The 17005-nt window shown below is 45.4% G+C and overlaps 1 protein-coding gene across 5 annotated transcripts in view; it reads left to right on the top strand.

Annotated features, from left to right (window-relative positions):
- Positions 1-17005, top strand: part of SEMA4D (semaphorin 4D) — a 143823-nt gene that overhangs the window by 115092 nt on the left and 11726 nt on the right. For 4 of the 5 annotated variants that reach the window (XM_073575329.1, XM_073575331.1, XM_073575330.1 and 1 more), the window contains exons 13-16: positions 476-591; positions 1353-1525; positions 4033-4076; positions 4375-6214. In XM_073575329.1, the coding sequence (XP_073431430.1) occupies positions 476-591; positions 1353-1525; positions 4033-4076; positions 4375-5285 (1244 nt within the window). In that variant the 3' untranslated portion in view covers positions 5286-6214. Of the gene's footprint in view, positions 1-475; positions 592-1352; positions 1526-4032; positions 4077-4374; positions 6215-6387; positions 6595-17005 lie in introns of those variants that run through there. The other variant, XM_073575333.1, reaches the window with a different exon arrangement.

The raw sequence follows: 17005 nt of genomic DNA, 5'->3' as shown, positions 1-17005 counted from the left end.
GAAAAACTCTGCTTATACATGAGTATATAAGGTATTTTTAGCTTAAGTCTTGTTCTTTACACGATAAAGTGTTATTAACAAAATAATGTTAAACCCCTTCATCCACCTCTTGAATAGAGAGAAGAGGGTGAGCATGTTCTGCCTCCACCTCACTCATTGTCTGTGAGACAGCCGGAGAAACCATAGTACAGTAAATCGCTTGGGTATTTCCACAGACCCATAGACAATGAATGGAGTAAAGGTTGAGCATCTACACCACTGCTCCATTCAAGATGGGGCCCCATCCTTGTTCTAGTCCCATTCTTGGGATTGCTGGAGGTCAGACCTCCCCCCAGTGATCAGCAAGACAATATAATAAAAAATGTTATTTTTGGTATAACCCTTTAAAAGTAGGATCAATTAATCTTTTATATTGGGATTTTCTGGCAACTACTGCGCATGCAATTACTTATAAAAAAAAATATGTATTTTGTAGATAAAGGTACGTTGCACAAAGCAATTAGCTATGACACGGAGATGCATATTATTGAAGAAATAGTCCTGTTCCCTGATCATCAGTCAGTCCAGAAGTTACTACTCTCAGACAAACAGGTAAGCCTCTCCTTTTAACTGTTTTGAGCAATATCGAGGATATCCTATGGTTTGAATCAAGTTTTTGTTATTTTTATGAATTTTCGATGATCTTTCAATAATCTGATCATAACCGCAGGATTCCAATGAAGGGTAACACCAACAATTTTGTTCGTCCAATTTTGGGGGTTTTATGTAAAATTATGTTCAATTTGCCTTTTTGTTCTATTTTTTTTTTTTATTGTTCCAATACACACAAAAAGAAACGTGTATAGCAAAACGTGTAATTGCAATAATTTTCTGGGAGAAATACTTCATTTTCTGGAACAAGGGTGCCAACACTTTTGGCCATGACTGTAGATAACCCATGGTCTACCTACACTGTGATGTTCAAAGCTCAATTCCTTCCCCTCCCTGCACAAGAGCCTCTCACAGGTCACAGAATGTGCCTAGAAAGATCTCCTCTAGAAGTCGGTAAACCACTCCAGACTATTGCTGTTTAGATTTCTAAATGCTGTTAACAGCATCATGACTTATACTGAAATATACATGAGAAAATGAAATATCCAGATTGCTAATTTTTTCTTTTGTAAATTAGTAAAAAGGAAAGTATAAGTTACATTGTCATTGTTGGCCTGCGCAATATTATTCCAGGTTATTTTGGTTATATGAAAACCTATTCAGAAGATGGAATGAACAGCAGAACGGTTTTTAATTTTATGAGCAATATCTAATGTGTTTGTTACTTTTTACATATCATTTCTACTTTTGTTTTAATCTAGAGCAAACGATACATCTATGCTGGATCCAACACTCAGGTGGTGCAGTCTCCTGTTGCTTTTTGTGAGAAGCTGCTGTCTTGTGCAGAGTGCATACTGACAAGGGATCCTTATTGTGCTTGGCATCCAGTCAAGAATTCTTGTGTTCATATCCTTGAGGGGGGCAACACTGACAGGTATGTAACAGTTCATAAAAATTGTCCTAAGAAAGTTGAAAACCAAATGAGCTCTCAGTAGAATTGCAGTGGTTCAACCCCCCATCAAAAAGAGGTTCATTTACTTTTCAACTATTTTTTTTCAGAGTGATTCTAGTTTTTTCCGGTTGATATTACCATTGGTACCATGTGGTGGTACACAGGGCTTTTATGTTCACTGTTTATTATGTTTTTGTTTTTCTTTTGGGTGTTCTATATTTGTGTTGAAATATATATATATTATGAGCCCCCTTTTATCTGCTCACTCACATACTGTTTGCTGTGGACTTCAGCATCTAATGAGTTAAGAGCTGAGTTAGGTTCTGGTCATGGGCTCGGGCTATTCACAGGACAATGGATTGCAGTAAATCAACTCTACGTAAGGCCAGTTTCACACGTCCTGATATTTCCGAAACCGGGAAAAATGTTAATGGAGATGTCAGTGTCCGTGTGTGTAATACTTGCGGCAACTGTGTGCCGCATCAGTACCACACACAGGCGCCAGGGAAGCAGCAGTACGGTAAGCGCTCTTCCCCGGCCCTGGGTGCTGAGGACAGCTCTCATCATTCTCCCCTGCTCTGCCGATAAGCGTTATATTCAACTGATAGCAGAGACAGCAGGCAAAAGCTGATAGAAGTATTACTCCCATCAACCTACACCTGCTGCCGCTAATAGTGAGAGCAGGAGCGGCTGATGGGAGTATTCATCAGCCGCCACCTGCGCTATAAATAAATATAAAATCAGGCATGGGTTACGCTATATTTCCTATAACCAGTCAGGCAAAACTCATAGCTTGGAGGCTGCAACCCTCAGATGTCAGCTTCAGCAACGTTGGTTATCAAGAATAGAGGGGTCCCCACACTGTCTTTTATTTTAAACAAGTAATTTAAAAAAAAACGTCATGGGGTCCCCCCATTTTGACAACCAGCCTTGCTAAAGCTTACCACTGGTGGCTGGTATTCTCAGGCTGGTAAGGGGCCATGGATATTGACTCCCCCCAGCCTAAAAATAGCAGCCCGCTGCTGCCCAGAAAAGGCGCATCTATTAGATGCGCCAATTCTGGCACTTTGCGCACTCTTCACACTTGCCCTGTAGTGGTGGCAAGTGGGATTCATATTTGTGGGGGTGATATCACCTTTGTATTGTCAGGTAACATCAAGCCCACGGCTTAGTAGTGGAGAGGTGTTTATAAGACACCTACCCATTACTAATCCTATAGTTGTATTGTAAATGAAGACACAGCCAGAATAAAGTCTTTTATTTGAAATAAAAGAAAACACACTTTTTTTTTACTTTTTTTATTTAAAATAAAATAAAAATATCAATATCCCTAACCTGTCTTTCGTTCTGTCACATGTCCTAATCCATGTCTGGGGAATAAACTGTTTTCAACCTGGACGGTGCCAAGATACAACCGTCCAGGCTGAGAAACACTGGTGAATGAGCTGCTGCAATTGACCAGCGGTGAAAACTATATCCCCCAGACATGGATTACGGCGTAGGACAGAACGACGGACAAGTGAGAGATATTGTTGTTTTTATTTTTGTTCTATTACAGGAGACGAGGGATTCGGAGGTGTTAGGGGAGTATAATTGTGTTTTGTTATTTGTAGATAAAACAAAACACTTTTCCATTTTTATTTCAAATAAAGGTCTTTATATTGCTGTGTCTTTATTTACCAGTTAACTATAGGATTAGTAATGGAGAGGTGTCTTATAGACTCTTCTCCATTACTAAGCCGTGGGATTGATGTCACTTGACAATACAAAGGTGACATCAACCCCACAAATGAGCCCCACTTGCACCTTTTCTGGGCGGCTGTGGGCTGCTATTTTTAGGCTGGGGGGCAATATCCATAGCCCCTTGCCATCCTGAGAATACCAGCCCCCGGCGGTCGGCTTTAGTTTTGCTGGATGTCAAAAATGGAGGGGGGGGGACCCCACACCATTAATTAAATTTATAAAAAAAACAGCGTGGGGACCCCTCTATTGTTGATAACCAACCTTGTTGAAGCTGACAGCTGAGGGTTGCCCCCAGCTGTAAATTTTGCTTGGCTGGTTATAGAAAATGCAACAGAACTCTCGCCAGATTTTTAATTTATTTATAGCGCAGGCAGTGGGTGATTAATACTCTCATCAGCCGCTCCTGATGTCACTGTTATTAGCAGCAGCAAGTGTAGGCTGAGAGTAATAGTCCCATCAGCCCCAGACTGCTATCATTACCACTTGACTATAACACACGATTCATGGAAACACACTGACATGTGTACAGACCCATTTGCTTGAATGGGTCTACATGTCAGTGTCTCCGGTATGTGTGAAAACTGTCACCACACGTACTGGACACACTGACGTGTGAAAGAGACCTAATGTGCAGTGTTTTGGGGAAACGGGGTTACTTGCATCACAAAACTTTTTTATATAAATTGCTCAGTTACTAAATTTCAAAGTCCCCATTATCTTTTCTTGATTTCCATTGTGTATTGTAGACAACTGATTCAGGCACTAAATGGAGACGCGTCTCACTGCCCAGGTATGTTCTCTGGTATTAAATATTATCAAATTCTAAAAAGCTTAGGAGGATTTGAGGACAATTGGCCTTTTCTCATAATGCATTAAAGATATCTGCTGAGGTCTTTTCATACATTACTGAATAGCCAGGTTTAAGTATGCTATAAATTTTTAGTATGATTATTGATTGAGGCTTGTGTTGGAGAAACAACGTAGAGGTTAAAATCAAATAAAGCCGCCCTTCAGGGCTGTAAAAGTAAAGCTTTTGTAATGTAGACTCATGTAAGAGAATGGTTGTTGATATGTACCCACTTTTTTAGATTCTGCTGATAAAGGAATTCGGGAAAGTATGAGGTACAAGGTGAAGGCAGGAAGCACGGTGGAGCTGAAATGCTCTTACAAGTCTAATTTGGCCTCCGTATTTTGGACATTCAATAATGAAACCTTGAAAATAAACCCACCGAAATATCTAATGCATGGTACTTTAATAATACTCAATGTGACAGCGTTGGATGCAGGCTCCTATCAGTGCTGGTCTCGAGAGGTCGTAACAGACAAAGTGTTTTCTCAGGTGGTCATGAAACAGGAGTTGGAAATTGTAATGACACCACCACTAAGCCTGACAAGCACAACACAATCTACAACACGGACGGAAGAAGACATGGAGACAACTCGCTTTTATCCAGTCTCAAAGGAGAAGACCACCACAATGTCATCAACTCAAGCAGTGACAACATTTGTCGGTCTAACCCATGGAAAACACAAAATCACACCCACAGTGTCTCTGATGGAGGTCTTCAGCTCCATGCCTGATGTTGGACTGGGAAAGGCGCTGTACTTGACTGACACCAGTGATTGCTCTCTCCTTATAATCTTGGTCATAGTGTTCTTTTTTCTTTTCATCTTGTTGTTGACATACAATTGCTACAAGGGATTTCTGCCAGCCACGTGTCTAAAGTACCGTGACGCCATGCTGCATAGCAAGAAGACTCCTCTCAACCTGAAAGACTGTGAGCAAGGGGTTAAGGAAACCTTAGTGGAGAAAGTGTGCCCTGAGAATCAATGTGGAGGAACTCAAAAAGCTCCTCAGGACACCGGCTATGAAACGGAGCTAGACTGTGGCAATGGGGACATCCCACATAAGGAAGACGAGCCGACAGAGGAAAAAGAACTGGACCAACCATTCGATGTCAAGTGTGAAATAAAGTATGCAGATTCTGATTGTGATTGAAGGGTGGACCTCTTGGAAATAAAGCAATCTGAGCCATAAGCAATAGGGCTATTTTACCCTTCACTGCCCAGCTTCTTTCTATTGCGGATATTCCTTTTTGTAATCTAAGCCCTGAGATACATTGGTCTTTGTTTTCATATACATTGCCTTTCTTTGTTCCCTTTTGTTTTTTTCTTATTTCTTCACAGCCGACTGATTATTCAGTTATTGCACAATGCCGAATTATAACGGTCATTCCAAATTGGAAGTTAATTGTTTATCAGATTGGTAAAGATCTGCTCAGCTGGGCCCACGTAGGCCCATGTATTCTTTTTAGTACTTGAAGGTGTAAATTTAGGAAAAACTTTGTACATATGTTCTGTGTTTTTAGTTTGCCTGTGGTTTTGTGACATGTATATTTTAAGTTAGTTTGCTTTCTCAGGGAGAAAAACTTTCTTTTCTTTTGATGTCCTTTCCTTTTTAAGATATACAACATAGTACGTTATGCGGCACAGTATTTACTGGAACCACAGCATGAATAATAAACCTTGAGAAAGATGCAAATAATCCCTGCTCTCCACAATTACACCATGGGGCAGGATTATACTACTTCTACAAGCCATTGCTTGTATGGACAACGAGGGAAAATAATTAACTGTTTCAGTAAAGACTTTTTTTTAATATATTTTAGCAGTCAGAACACTGGAGTAAAACTGCAGAAACCTCTAAATCTGCATTGGAATGAAAAGACTGGCCTCTGAAAGCATTGTAGGTAATATTGTTTAGGGCCTAATTTCCATATACTGTATAGAAGATTATAGAGAGGAATACGCTGTGATTCTTGTTTATATTTCTAAAAAATGATTGTCTATTTTTCTATACCAGTTCTGTATAAATTGTATATTCAGAGAGCCCTAAAATTAAAGTATTATTTTATTGTTTTAAGAGAATTGGTCAGTGTTGTGACTCAATGACCACCGTCTTACATTCACTACCTTGCTTTTTCATCCTCCATACGTCGACCTATTTTGAATTCTTTGCATGAATTGTCGTGTTCTATTTCTTTATTACCGTTTTATTTTCTTATCTCCTTTTCTCTCTTCTATCCCTGTATGTCACACAGCTTCATCTCCCATACCTTTTCCTCCTTCCGTCACTTCCTTTATGTCCTCTATGGCCTCTGAACTGCATCCTTCACTACCCAGCATGCCACTTGAAGTTCTGTCTAGTAGAGAAACAGATGTACTTAAATTGCTTCCTCCTTTCCTAAGTGATCAGGGCCAACTGGTTCATGTTCATGGAACTTTCCACCTCTTTTGTCATGGAACTGGTGAGTATGAAATGGGTTAGTCAATTAGTAAGCGTGTCATGTGTGTTATTAACCAGAAACATTCACATTCAGATTAGATAGGATTACCTTATAGGGAATCTGTCAGCAGGTTTTGGTTCTGTATTCTGAACGCAGCACTCTATAGGAGCAGAGACCCTGATTCCAGTGATGCATCACTTACTGGACGGCTTGTTGCAGTTTTGATAGAATCCCTGTTTTCTCTGATGTAGATGTAGCAGTGGACAGAATACTGATCTGTGTATACACTGGAAGCTGTGTGGTGGGGTACACTGTCAGCAAACTGCCCATCAGTGGTGGGTGGGGTTACACAGATTATCCTGACTGGCCTGCACCTGAAACCTAGTCCTGTAGTGGTAAAACACTGATTGTATTGAAACTGTAGGAGACAGCCTGTTATGTAAAACATCCCTGGAATTGGGTTCTCTGACCATAGCATAAACCTGCTGACTGATTCCGTTTAATGTTCCTGTGATGAACTTTTCCTAAATTTATTAATATAGAGGGACATTTATATAATGCTTAGTCACATCATACAACATACAACACTACCCCTCCATCCCCCCATCAGAAACTGTTTTATTAAGGAGGCTTTATCATAGTGACATTAAAAGGAACATTTTCCAAAACTGTGCTAACATAAGTGCTACCAGTTCTCTTACAGTATGTGAATAATACTTGTTAAATGTATAATTTTTCCCATAATGCTAATCCTAAACAACCTTTGATGGATTGACAACAGTAAGTACTGGCTTATAAAAAATGCACGGTAGAGTTTTCTCCATTTCCTTTTAAATAATGAAATGTACATTTTAAGTGTGCAGCGAAGCAGAAAGCACACCATGGACTTTTTTTTTGTTTTCAGATGTCACTGTTAAAATACACAAGAGCCATCTAGTCACATGTTAAGTCCATTAACAACCTGTCAGATCCTGATTTATGTTTTTGCATTGAAATCCTGTGCCTTGAGCTATACTAAGTCACTGACTGGAATTCTCTAGTGTTAACTTTTCATGCTACGTAGTATTGGCAGAGTTAGTGTATTTTATTTTCAAGATAATTGTAGGCCAATCCAGTATCTAAAAATATACATTATGGTTCCTTCTGCTCACTTTTGACAATAACTAGAAAAATCACTAGTCGGAGGCTGTCCACTGTTTTTCTTAAATAAAAGAGCAGCTCCAGACTGGTGATGAGTCCTGATAAGTGCAAGTTCTCATTACTTGAGTTTGCCTAGGGTGCTCGGGTATGCACTGAGTATCGCGGGTGCACGAGTGACATTTTTGAGTGCCCGCTACCGCATGTTTTCTGGCTGTTAGACAGCCACAAAACATGCAGGGATTTCCAGTGTTGGCCAGGCAATTCCTGCATATTTTATGGCTTTATTAACAGCCCCAATAGATGCGGCCATGGGGAATCAAACATGTCACTTGTGCACTTGCGATACTTGGCACATACCCCAGCACGCTAGGCAAACTCAAGTAACAAGTAGAGTTGAACAAATTTGTTCGGTCCCTGCTTATTTGGCAAGCTATATCGCTAACCGAATAAGCTGCAGAGGGAACTCTGATACATAGAGCGCACCAGCTGATCGACACTACAACTGCATGTGTTGCGGCTGTGTGTCAGTTGCAACTCGTGCATGGAGAGCCTGTGTGTTGGGCTCTCCATGCATGTGCTGTGACTGTTACACAGCCGTGACACATACAGCTGTGGCGCTGATCAGCCGGGGCCACTCCATGTATCCGGGTTCCCTCTGCAGCTTACTCGGTAAGCGGCTATAGCTTGCCGAGTAAGCAGGGACCCTGAAAAATTCGCTCAACTCTAGTAACAAGCACTTGCGCTCATCACTAGTAATGAGTACTCTTTTTAAGTTGTGAGATTGGGTCTCTTTGGATTGGACTTGTTCTTACAGCACATTCTATAATTCCTTCATTAACTTTAACCCCTTCACCCCCATGCCTGTTTTCACGATCATGACCAGGCCAAATTTTACAATTCTGACCAGGGTCACTTTATGTAATAGTAACTCTGGAACGCTCCAACATATCCCAGGGATTCTGAGACTGTTTTTCATGACATATTGTACTTCGTGATATTTGTAAAATTTGTTCGAAATGACTTGTTTATTTGTGAAAAATTGATAATTTTGCAATTTTCAAACTTAACTCTGACTTAAGGACATAAAAATTGTCACACAAAATAGTCAATAAAATTTTCCACATGTCAACTTCATCAGCACAATTTTTGAAACATAATTTTTATTTGTTAGGAAGTTAGGTTAAAAAGTTGAACAGCGTTTTTTTTTTTTTTTTTTTTTTTTACAACAAAATTTACAAAACCATTTTTTCTTTTTAAGGGACCGTATCACATGCTCAAAACCACATTCAAGAAGTTTATTACAGGTGCTTCACAGGAACTGAAGCCGTGTGGAAGGAAAAAAATTAACTAACTTCATAAATTTTTAACATTTAGACCCTTTTTAGACCCATTTTTTAAGGGTTGCAGGAGGAAAAGGACCTCAAAATTTGTTGTGCAAACAATTGTTTAGGTGCACGGCAGGGCTCGGAAGGGAAGGCGTGAATTTGACTTTTTGAATGCAAAATTTGCTGTAATCGTTAGCGGATGCAGTGTCACGTTTGGAGAGCCCCTGATGTGCCTAAACAGTGGTCACCCCATTTTGGGAACTAGACCCCTCAAGGATTGTATATAAATGTGTAGTGAGCATCTTGAACCCCCAAGTCTTTCACAGAAGTTTAGAACTTAAAGCTGTGAAAATAAAAAAATCACATTTTTCCTGCAAAAATGTTTGTTTAGCCCCAATTTTTTAATTTTCACATGGTTGTCAGGAGAAAATGGAATCCAAAATATGGACAAATACTACTTTTCAGGCACAGTGCAAAGCTTAGAAGGGAAGAAGCGTCATATTGGAGTTCAGCTTTTGCTGAACTGGTTTGAGGTTGCCATTTCACACTGGCAGAGCGCCTGAGCTGCCAGAAAAACAGAACCCCCCTATAAGTGACCCCATTTTACAAACAACCTCTCAGTGAATTCATCTAGGGGTGCAGTGATCATATTGACACCACAAGTATCACAAAATTTTATACCATTGGGCAATGAAGAAGCAATAATCTTCTTACTACAAACATTTTTGTTTTAGCCCCAGACTTAATATTTTCACACTGGAAAATGGGTTAAAATGGCACCAACATTCATCCCACAATTTCAGCTGAACGTAGAAATTCCCCATATGTGGCTGTATAGTACTACTTGGCCATACGGCGAGACTCGGTGGGGACAAAGTGCTATTTGTCTCCTAGAGCACAGATTTTCCTACAGTAGTTTGTGGACTCCATATACAGAGCTCCTAAGTGCTAGTAGAGAAAAATCTCCCTCAAATAATCCCATTTTTGAAAGTATACCCCTTTTGGAATTTATATACAGGTGTAGTGATGATTTTGACTCCATGAGTGTTTTACAGAAACGAGCAACAGTGGGGGTGTTGCTGTGAGTGAAAATTGCAAACTGCCATTGTAGTGCCTAGTACATTATAGTTACCAATACATTGTAGTGACCAGTACATTCTGTCCATCTCATGCTTCTGGAAATACTCATAAATTAGGCGGGCTCTCATAGCTACAGAAATGCCAAACATGTGGACGATAAATGTGGTTTAGGCACACCGAGTCTCAGAAGCAGGGGCGCCATCAGGGCATTACTAGCCTTACTGGTGTAAGGGGCCCCGGGACCTGGAGGGGCCCGCGCTCAGAATTTTCATAAACCAGAGCGCTGTGTGTGTGGAGGAAGCAGGAGTCAGTGTGACAGACAGCTGGGAGAGGCAGCCAGTGCTGAGCAACAGGAGGGCGGGACTTTCCAGCATCCAATCCGGGCTGAGCGCGGGCTCATTGCTGTTACAGTAGTCTCCCCTGTCACAGTAACAAGTGAGTCATTGAGCAGAGCAGGAGCAGCGCAGCAGCCCCCAGCCCCCCTGGTGAGTGTCTGAGGCTCTGAACCTGTGTTGTAAGTGTATGGATCCTCAGTGAGTCGGCTGTGTGCTCAGTGACAGCGTCAGTCATGCTATCAGCACAGCAGCCGCTCACCAGGACCCTGCTATATCCTGAGTCTGACCCCTGTCTGTATCATGAAAAGATCAGAGCAGAGTGCCCCCTCCTCCCTCACCTCCTGCAGAGAAGCATAAAACCGCTGAACCCAACCTGCCCCCTGACAGGACACAGCAGCCCCCTCTCAAGATTCCCTGCATTTACTCTCCAAACTTGTCTAAAAAACTTCTGTCTTAAGAATGGAGCAGTGGTGTCCTGTCAGGAGGCAGAGGTGGCACAGAAGCCTTATCCTTCCCTGTTCTCTGGAGGGGGCAGGGGGCCAGGACACCCGCTCAACAGGATTTATAGCTGATTAATAGGCTCACCTCCCAGAGATGTTATGTAACACAACCACACAAACACATACATATATATATATTTCTCGTTCGCCTTATTGGGGGACACAGAGACCATGGGTGTATGCTGCTGCCACTAGGAGGCTGACACTATGCAAAAAAAAAGGTTAGCTCCTCCTCCGCAGTGTACACCCCACCGACCGGCAGGGATTTCCTCAGTTTAGCTTAGTGTCAGTAGGAGGTGGACACGGGTCTTTCATTAGACCCATATCTACCTCGTCGTGCGTCGTTCCTTTACAGGTTCTACGGAGGGATACAGAGTGAACAGTCACATCTGTACTCCCACATGGAGTCTGCGAGTACGGCGTGTATTGCCACCCCGTATCCTTGCAGTTCTCCGCGACAGGACCAGCAGCCCAGACGGACGCCGACACCAAGACGTGCCAGCGACTCCAGGGGTCCTTGTCGCCAGTCTCCTACCCACTCGCCTACCAGAGCCTGTCGGTTGGAGGAGACACAGGAGCTCTTCAATCCAAGTAATTGATCGGGGATGGGTGAGTATGGCCTTTTTTATTTTACCTGGCTGCCCATTCCCGACGGACAGGGGGTCCTCTTCATTGGCACAGGGATGCGGGCGCTGCGGTTCTCCGCAGCCACCCTACGGGCACATCATCCTTATATTGCTGCCCTCCGCTCTTCCCCTTCCCTCCCCCCTTTCTGGGGACAGAGAGCACAGGGCCTCTCCCTCCCCTTCTTCCATGCTGGGAAGCGGCTTCCAGCGGCGGCGTCCTTGTCCCGACCTCCGCGCCGACCCCCTGCTGACAGGCGGCCGCCGCAACTAATTTAGGCCCCGGCTTCTGTTCGGGCCTACCGCAGCATCGCGGCCACGCCCCCCGCCCCTTTCTTCTAAGCGGGCTTTTCTCCCGCTCTCCCCAGGCCCTCCCCCCGCCTTTCCTTCTCCTGCTCAGCCTGTTATGGCCAGAGGGCAGAGATTGGGTAACCCTGCGGCGAGCTCCGCCCTTCCCCCTTCTCCTGGACGCTCGCTTCTCTACAGGCAGGCACCATCTTCACAGCCTGTCAGCCGGACGCACATCTCCGGATATCCAGCAGCCTGTGCTTTGGGGACACCGGTCCGTGAGTAGCTCTGCACTGCAGACTGACCCTTCTCCGCCTTCTGTCCCCCCAACCTTCCGGCACTACCTCAGGTTTTCATTATGTCTAACTCGAAATCTGATCGTACCCGCTCTATGGCCCTCCCCTGCACCCTAGTCAAGTTCTTTGCATGTTCTTCGTGCAATCGCAAACTTCCCTCAGGTCAGTCCTCTCCCCTCTGTCTGGATTGTAGCAATCCAATTCAGTCGGACGCCGCCCAGGAGCCATCTACGGCCCCAGGTGAGAGTGAACCCCCCATGCCTGGCTGGGCCTCCTCTCTATCTCAATCATGGCATAACAGAGAAAAAGGAGTACACGGTGACAAAAGAAATACTTCTATGATATAAATATGAAAAGTTTATTGTACATACAAAATATATAAATAGTAATGCATAACAAGATAATAATAGTGCACAAAGGAGCATGCGGGCAAAACACAAGGGCCACCCCTTTGGCAATGCAGTCCTATGTAAGCAAGTACTCCGGTCAAATGATTGGGGCGGCTTATCTGTCCTCATATGTACTATGTACCTTAGGGTTGATACATGTTTTATGGTGGCAAACTTTGCTGAGCCAAGGTGGTTGTGCGCGTCCGCGGTGGTGGGCGCCTGTGTTCTCTGGCTGCGGGGCGTCTCTATGCCTTCATGCACACCGGGATAGTTACTGTCCTGTTTGTGCATGATATGGCATGACGCCCGGGCTGTGTGGAGGACCTGGCGCGCACACCGCGCATGCGCCGTTTCAAACCACCGCCATTGGCTCTCCTACATCACGTGACCTACCATATGAGCTATTTTAAGGTCCTATTCCGCACTATGCACTATCCCCTTGAGAAAGCAGGCCTCAACGCTTGCGAAACGCGTGTCGGGGGTGGACATCTGGCCCTGGGGCTCCCTCTCTGGCCTCCTTGATCCCGGTAAGCTGCATTGCTAATCTGTTAACTGTGGCTGTGTTAGATATATTATGCTATTACTGTGATCCATGATGGGAATTTTCTGACCAGCCCCTATACATTCTTTCTTCTGGTCATTTGACCGGAGTACTTGCTTACATAGGACTGCGTTGCCAGAGGGGTGGCCCTTGTGTTTTGCCCGCATGCTCCTTGGTGCACTATTATTATCTTGTTATGCATTACTATTTATATATTTTGTATGTACAATAAACTTTTCATATTAATATCATAGAAGTATTTATTTTGTCACCGTGTACTCCTTTTTCTCTGTTATGCCATAATACATTGGAGTTGGTGAATTTGCTTGCTGGGGGGCTCACCAGGTGGTGATGTCATCCCGTGCATTTTCATACACACTGGCCTTGTTCTTATCTCTATCTCAATCAGTGGCAGACCTCACCAAGGTGTCTCAATCCCTAGTTGCCGTTCTGGATAAGTTGCCCCTGGACACTTCGGCAGGGCCCAGCAGGTCCCAAGAGATTCCATCTGAGTCAGCCAGCGTTAGTCGCAAACGACCCAGGCGAGATCCCCAGCCGGAATCTTCTCCTAGCCCCATCTCACCGCATAGCCCGTCTCAGCACCTCCCTCTCGGGCCTCCTCTCCTGAGTCAGGTGAAGCGTTTTTGGACAGGTCATCTGAGGGGATTTTAGAGCTGGATTCAGACCAGGATGCGAACATGAAGGTCACAGTGCAGAACCTCATTGCAGCGATCCATCATACCTTCGATATTGCTGAATCCCCTGTGAAATCCTCAGATCAGGAGGTTTCATTCAGACGGGCAGAAACTCCCTCCAGGGTATTTCCTTTCCATTCCGAGTTTGGAAAGATTTTTACCAGGGAAAGAGAAGATCCGACAAGACGCTTTCAAAGAGGGAAGCGTCTCGGCGTACTCTATCCGTTTGCTAAGGAGCTCACGGACAACTGGTCTGCTTCTCCCTCGGTGGATCCGCCCGTGTCCAGGCTTTCCAATAACACGGTTCTCCCGCTTTCAGGCGTGGCGTCCCTAAAAGATTCTAATGACAGGATTATAGAATCCCTGGCAAAGTCTGCTTTCGAAGCGGCTTCAGCGGCGGTATGTCCAATCTTTGCTTCATCCTGGGCAGCAAAAGCCATAGCGATGTGGGCAGACGACCTCCGTCAGGGCATCCTAGATAAGGCGCAACCGGAGCGTTTGGCCGATCTCGCCAATCAGATCTCCCATGCGGGGGACTATCTTCTTTCCGCTTCCTTGGATGCAGCATCCTGCGCAGTTCAGGCGTCAAGCAACGTAGTTGCAATTCGACGTACTATTTGGCTAAAGGCCTGGCAAGCGGACTTGTCTTCTAAAAAGTCCCTCACTAACCTGCCTTTTCAAGGGGTGCGCCTTTTTGGGTCCCAATTGGACCAGATTATTAAGGACGCCACCGGAGGCACGAGTTCACTCCTCCCTCAGTCCAAGCCTCGCAGACCTCCACTAAGGCGTCAGTTTCGACCCTTTCGGACTTTCCGCCGTTTCAATACGGCGGACAACTCCTCCAATCAACAGAGACCGCAGGCACGCCAGGATAGGAAGAAAGTTTCTTTCAGACCCACTCCTTCCTGGCGATCCCACTCTTCCCAGGGCAGACCATCTAGATCTGGATGGTCTACATCAGCATGACTATCGTCGGGCACCCGAGGGGCCCTTCCAATTGGGAGGTCGACTTTTCTTCAGAGAAGTTTGGCTGGCCTCCATAGAGGACGCTTGGGTCAGGGAGGTCGTATCCTCAGGATACAAGATAGAGTTCGTCTCTCTTCCACGGGACCGTTTCTTCAAATCCCGGCCTCCAAAAGATCCAGCCTTGATCCCGGGGTTCTCTACGGCTATCGCCTCTCTTCTCAGTTCTGGAGTGATTGTGCCCGTTCCCGAATCGGAGCGCTTCACAGGGTTTTATTCGAACATGTTTGTAGTGCCGAAAAAAGACGGCGCAGTTTGTCCCATCTTGGATCTCAAGCTGCTCAACAAGAGAGTCCGCCTTCGCCACTTCCGAATGGAGTCGCTTCGCTCGGTCATCGCTTCCATGGAGGAGCAGGAATTCATGTGCTCAATAGACATCCAAGATGCCTATTTACATGTTCCAATCTTCTCCGGACATCAGAAGTTTCTGCGTTTTGCGATTCGGCAGCACCATTACCAATTCGTCGCACTGCCCTTCGGTCTCGCCACCGCTCCCAGAGTCTTCACGAAGATCATGGCTGCGTTGATGGCTTTGTTGAGAGTCAGAGGTCTCGCTCTTTTTCCGTACCTCGACGATATTCTGATCAAAGCTCCCTCATTTCAACAGGCTCACCAAAGTTTGTTAATCGTCCTGGACACTCTTTCCAATTTCGGGTGGATCGTCAACAGGAGAAAGTCCTGTCTGGTTCCTACCCAACGTTTGGTCTTTCTAGGCCTACTGTTCGACACTCGTCGGTCAAGGGTCTTTCTCCCTCAAGAGAAGATCCTTTCCCTGCAGCAGGAGGTACGATCGCTGCAGATCACACGATAGAGGCGGTTCCCTTTGCCCAATTTCACGCCAGACCTCTCCAGCAGGCCATTATGTCGAGATGGAGCAGGACGCCTCTGTACCTGGATCGCCCTGTCCATCTTTCATGCCGGATCAAGCGGTCTCTCAACTGGTGGTTGACGTCACCTCTCATCCTATCGGGTCGATCCTTCCTTCCCATTCACTGGCAGATAGTAACCACAGATGCCAGTCTCCTCGGCTGGGGTGCAGTGTTCCGCAACCACACTGTTCAGGGTCGATGGTCGGATCGGGAATCAGCACTACCGATCAACGTTCTAGAGATTCGAGCGATCCATCTGGCTCTCGTTCACTGGGAGAGGCTTCTCAAGGGACTGCCTGTTCGGGTTCAGACAGACAATGCCACAGCGGTGGCATATGTCAACCGCCAAGGGGGAACACTGAGTGTGTCAGCCCTGGCGGAGGTGTCCAAAATTCTTCTTTGGGCGGAGATTTCCGTTCCGACAATTTCCGCGGTCCACATCCCCGGCGTAGCCAACTGGGCCGTCGATTTTCTCAGCCGCGAGGGTCTCACGGCGGGAGAGTGGTCCCTACATCCGGAGGTGTTTCATCGGCTCTGCTTTCGGTGGGGAACCCCGGATGTAGATCTCATGGCGTCTCGCCTCAACAGGAAAGTCCCACAATTCGTGTCCAGGTCTCGGGACCCTCTGGCAGTGGGCGCCGACACACTGGCCGTTCCTTGGTCCCAGTTCGATCTTCCCTACCTGTTCCCTCCTCTGCCTCTTCTTCCCAAGCTGTTGAGGAAGATCAAGGCAGAAGAAATTCCAGTCATTCTCATCGCCCCGAATTGGCCCAGAAGGTCTTGGTTCGTAGACATTGTCAATCTTCTCGCGGACGCTCCCTGGAAGCTTCCGGACAGAGCAGATCTGCTGTCCCAAGGTCCGATTTGCCACCCCAATTCTCGGCCGCTCAATTTAACGGCGTGGCTGTTGAGACCGAGTTTTTGAAACGAGCTGGATTTTCCGACCAAGTAATTCAGACCATGATCCGAGCCAGAAAGCCATCATCTTCCAAGATCTACTACCGTACTTGGAAGGCCTATTTCACTTGGTGTGAGACCAATGACATCGCGCCCATGTACTTTTCGCTCCCTTCAGTCCTAGCCTTTCTCCAGGCAGGATTGGAAGCGGGGCTTGCCCTCAGTTCCTTGAAGGGGCAAGTTTCGGCGCTGTCCATTTTCTTTCAGAGAACGTTGGCTTCCTGTCCTCAAGTCAAGACCTTTCTTCAGGGCGTGGCTCACACGGTTCCGCCGTACAGGGCGCCCGTGGATCCATGGGATCTTAATCTGGTTCTTGAGGTTCTGCAAGGTTCTCCCTTTGAACCTTTCAGGGAAGTTTCCCTTTCTCTTCT

Source organism: Dendrobates tinctorius, unplaced genomic scaffold, assembly GCF_039654945.1.
Source record: "Dendrobates tinctorius isolate UK_male_01 unplaced genomic scaffold, ASM3965494v1 ptg000044l, whole genome shotgun sequence".
Classification (NCBI taxonomy): domain Eukaryota; kingdom Metazoa; phylum Chordata; class Amphibia; order Anura; family Dendrobatidae; genus Dendrobates; species Dendrobates tinctorius.
This window is presented reverse-complemented; position numbering and strand designations above follow the sequence as displayed.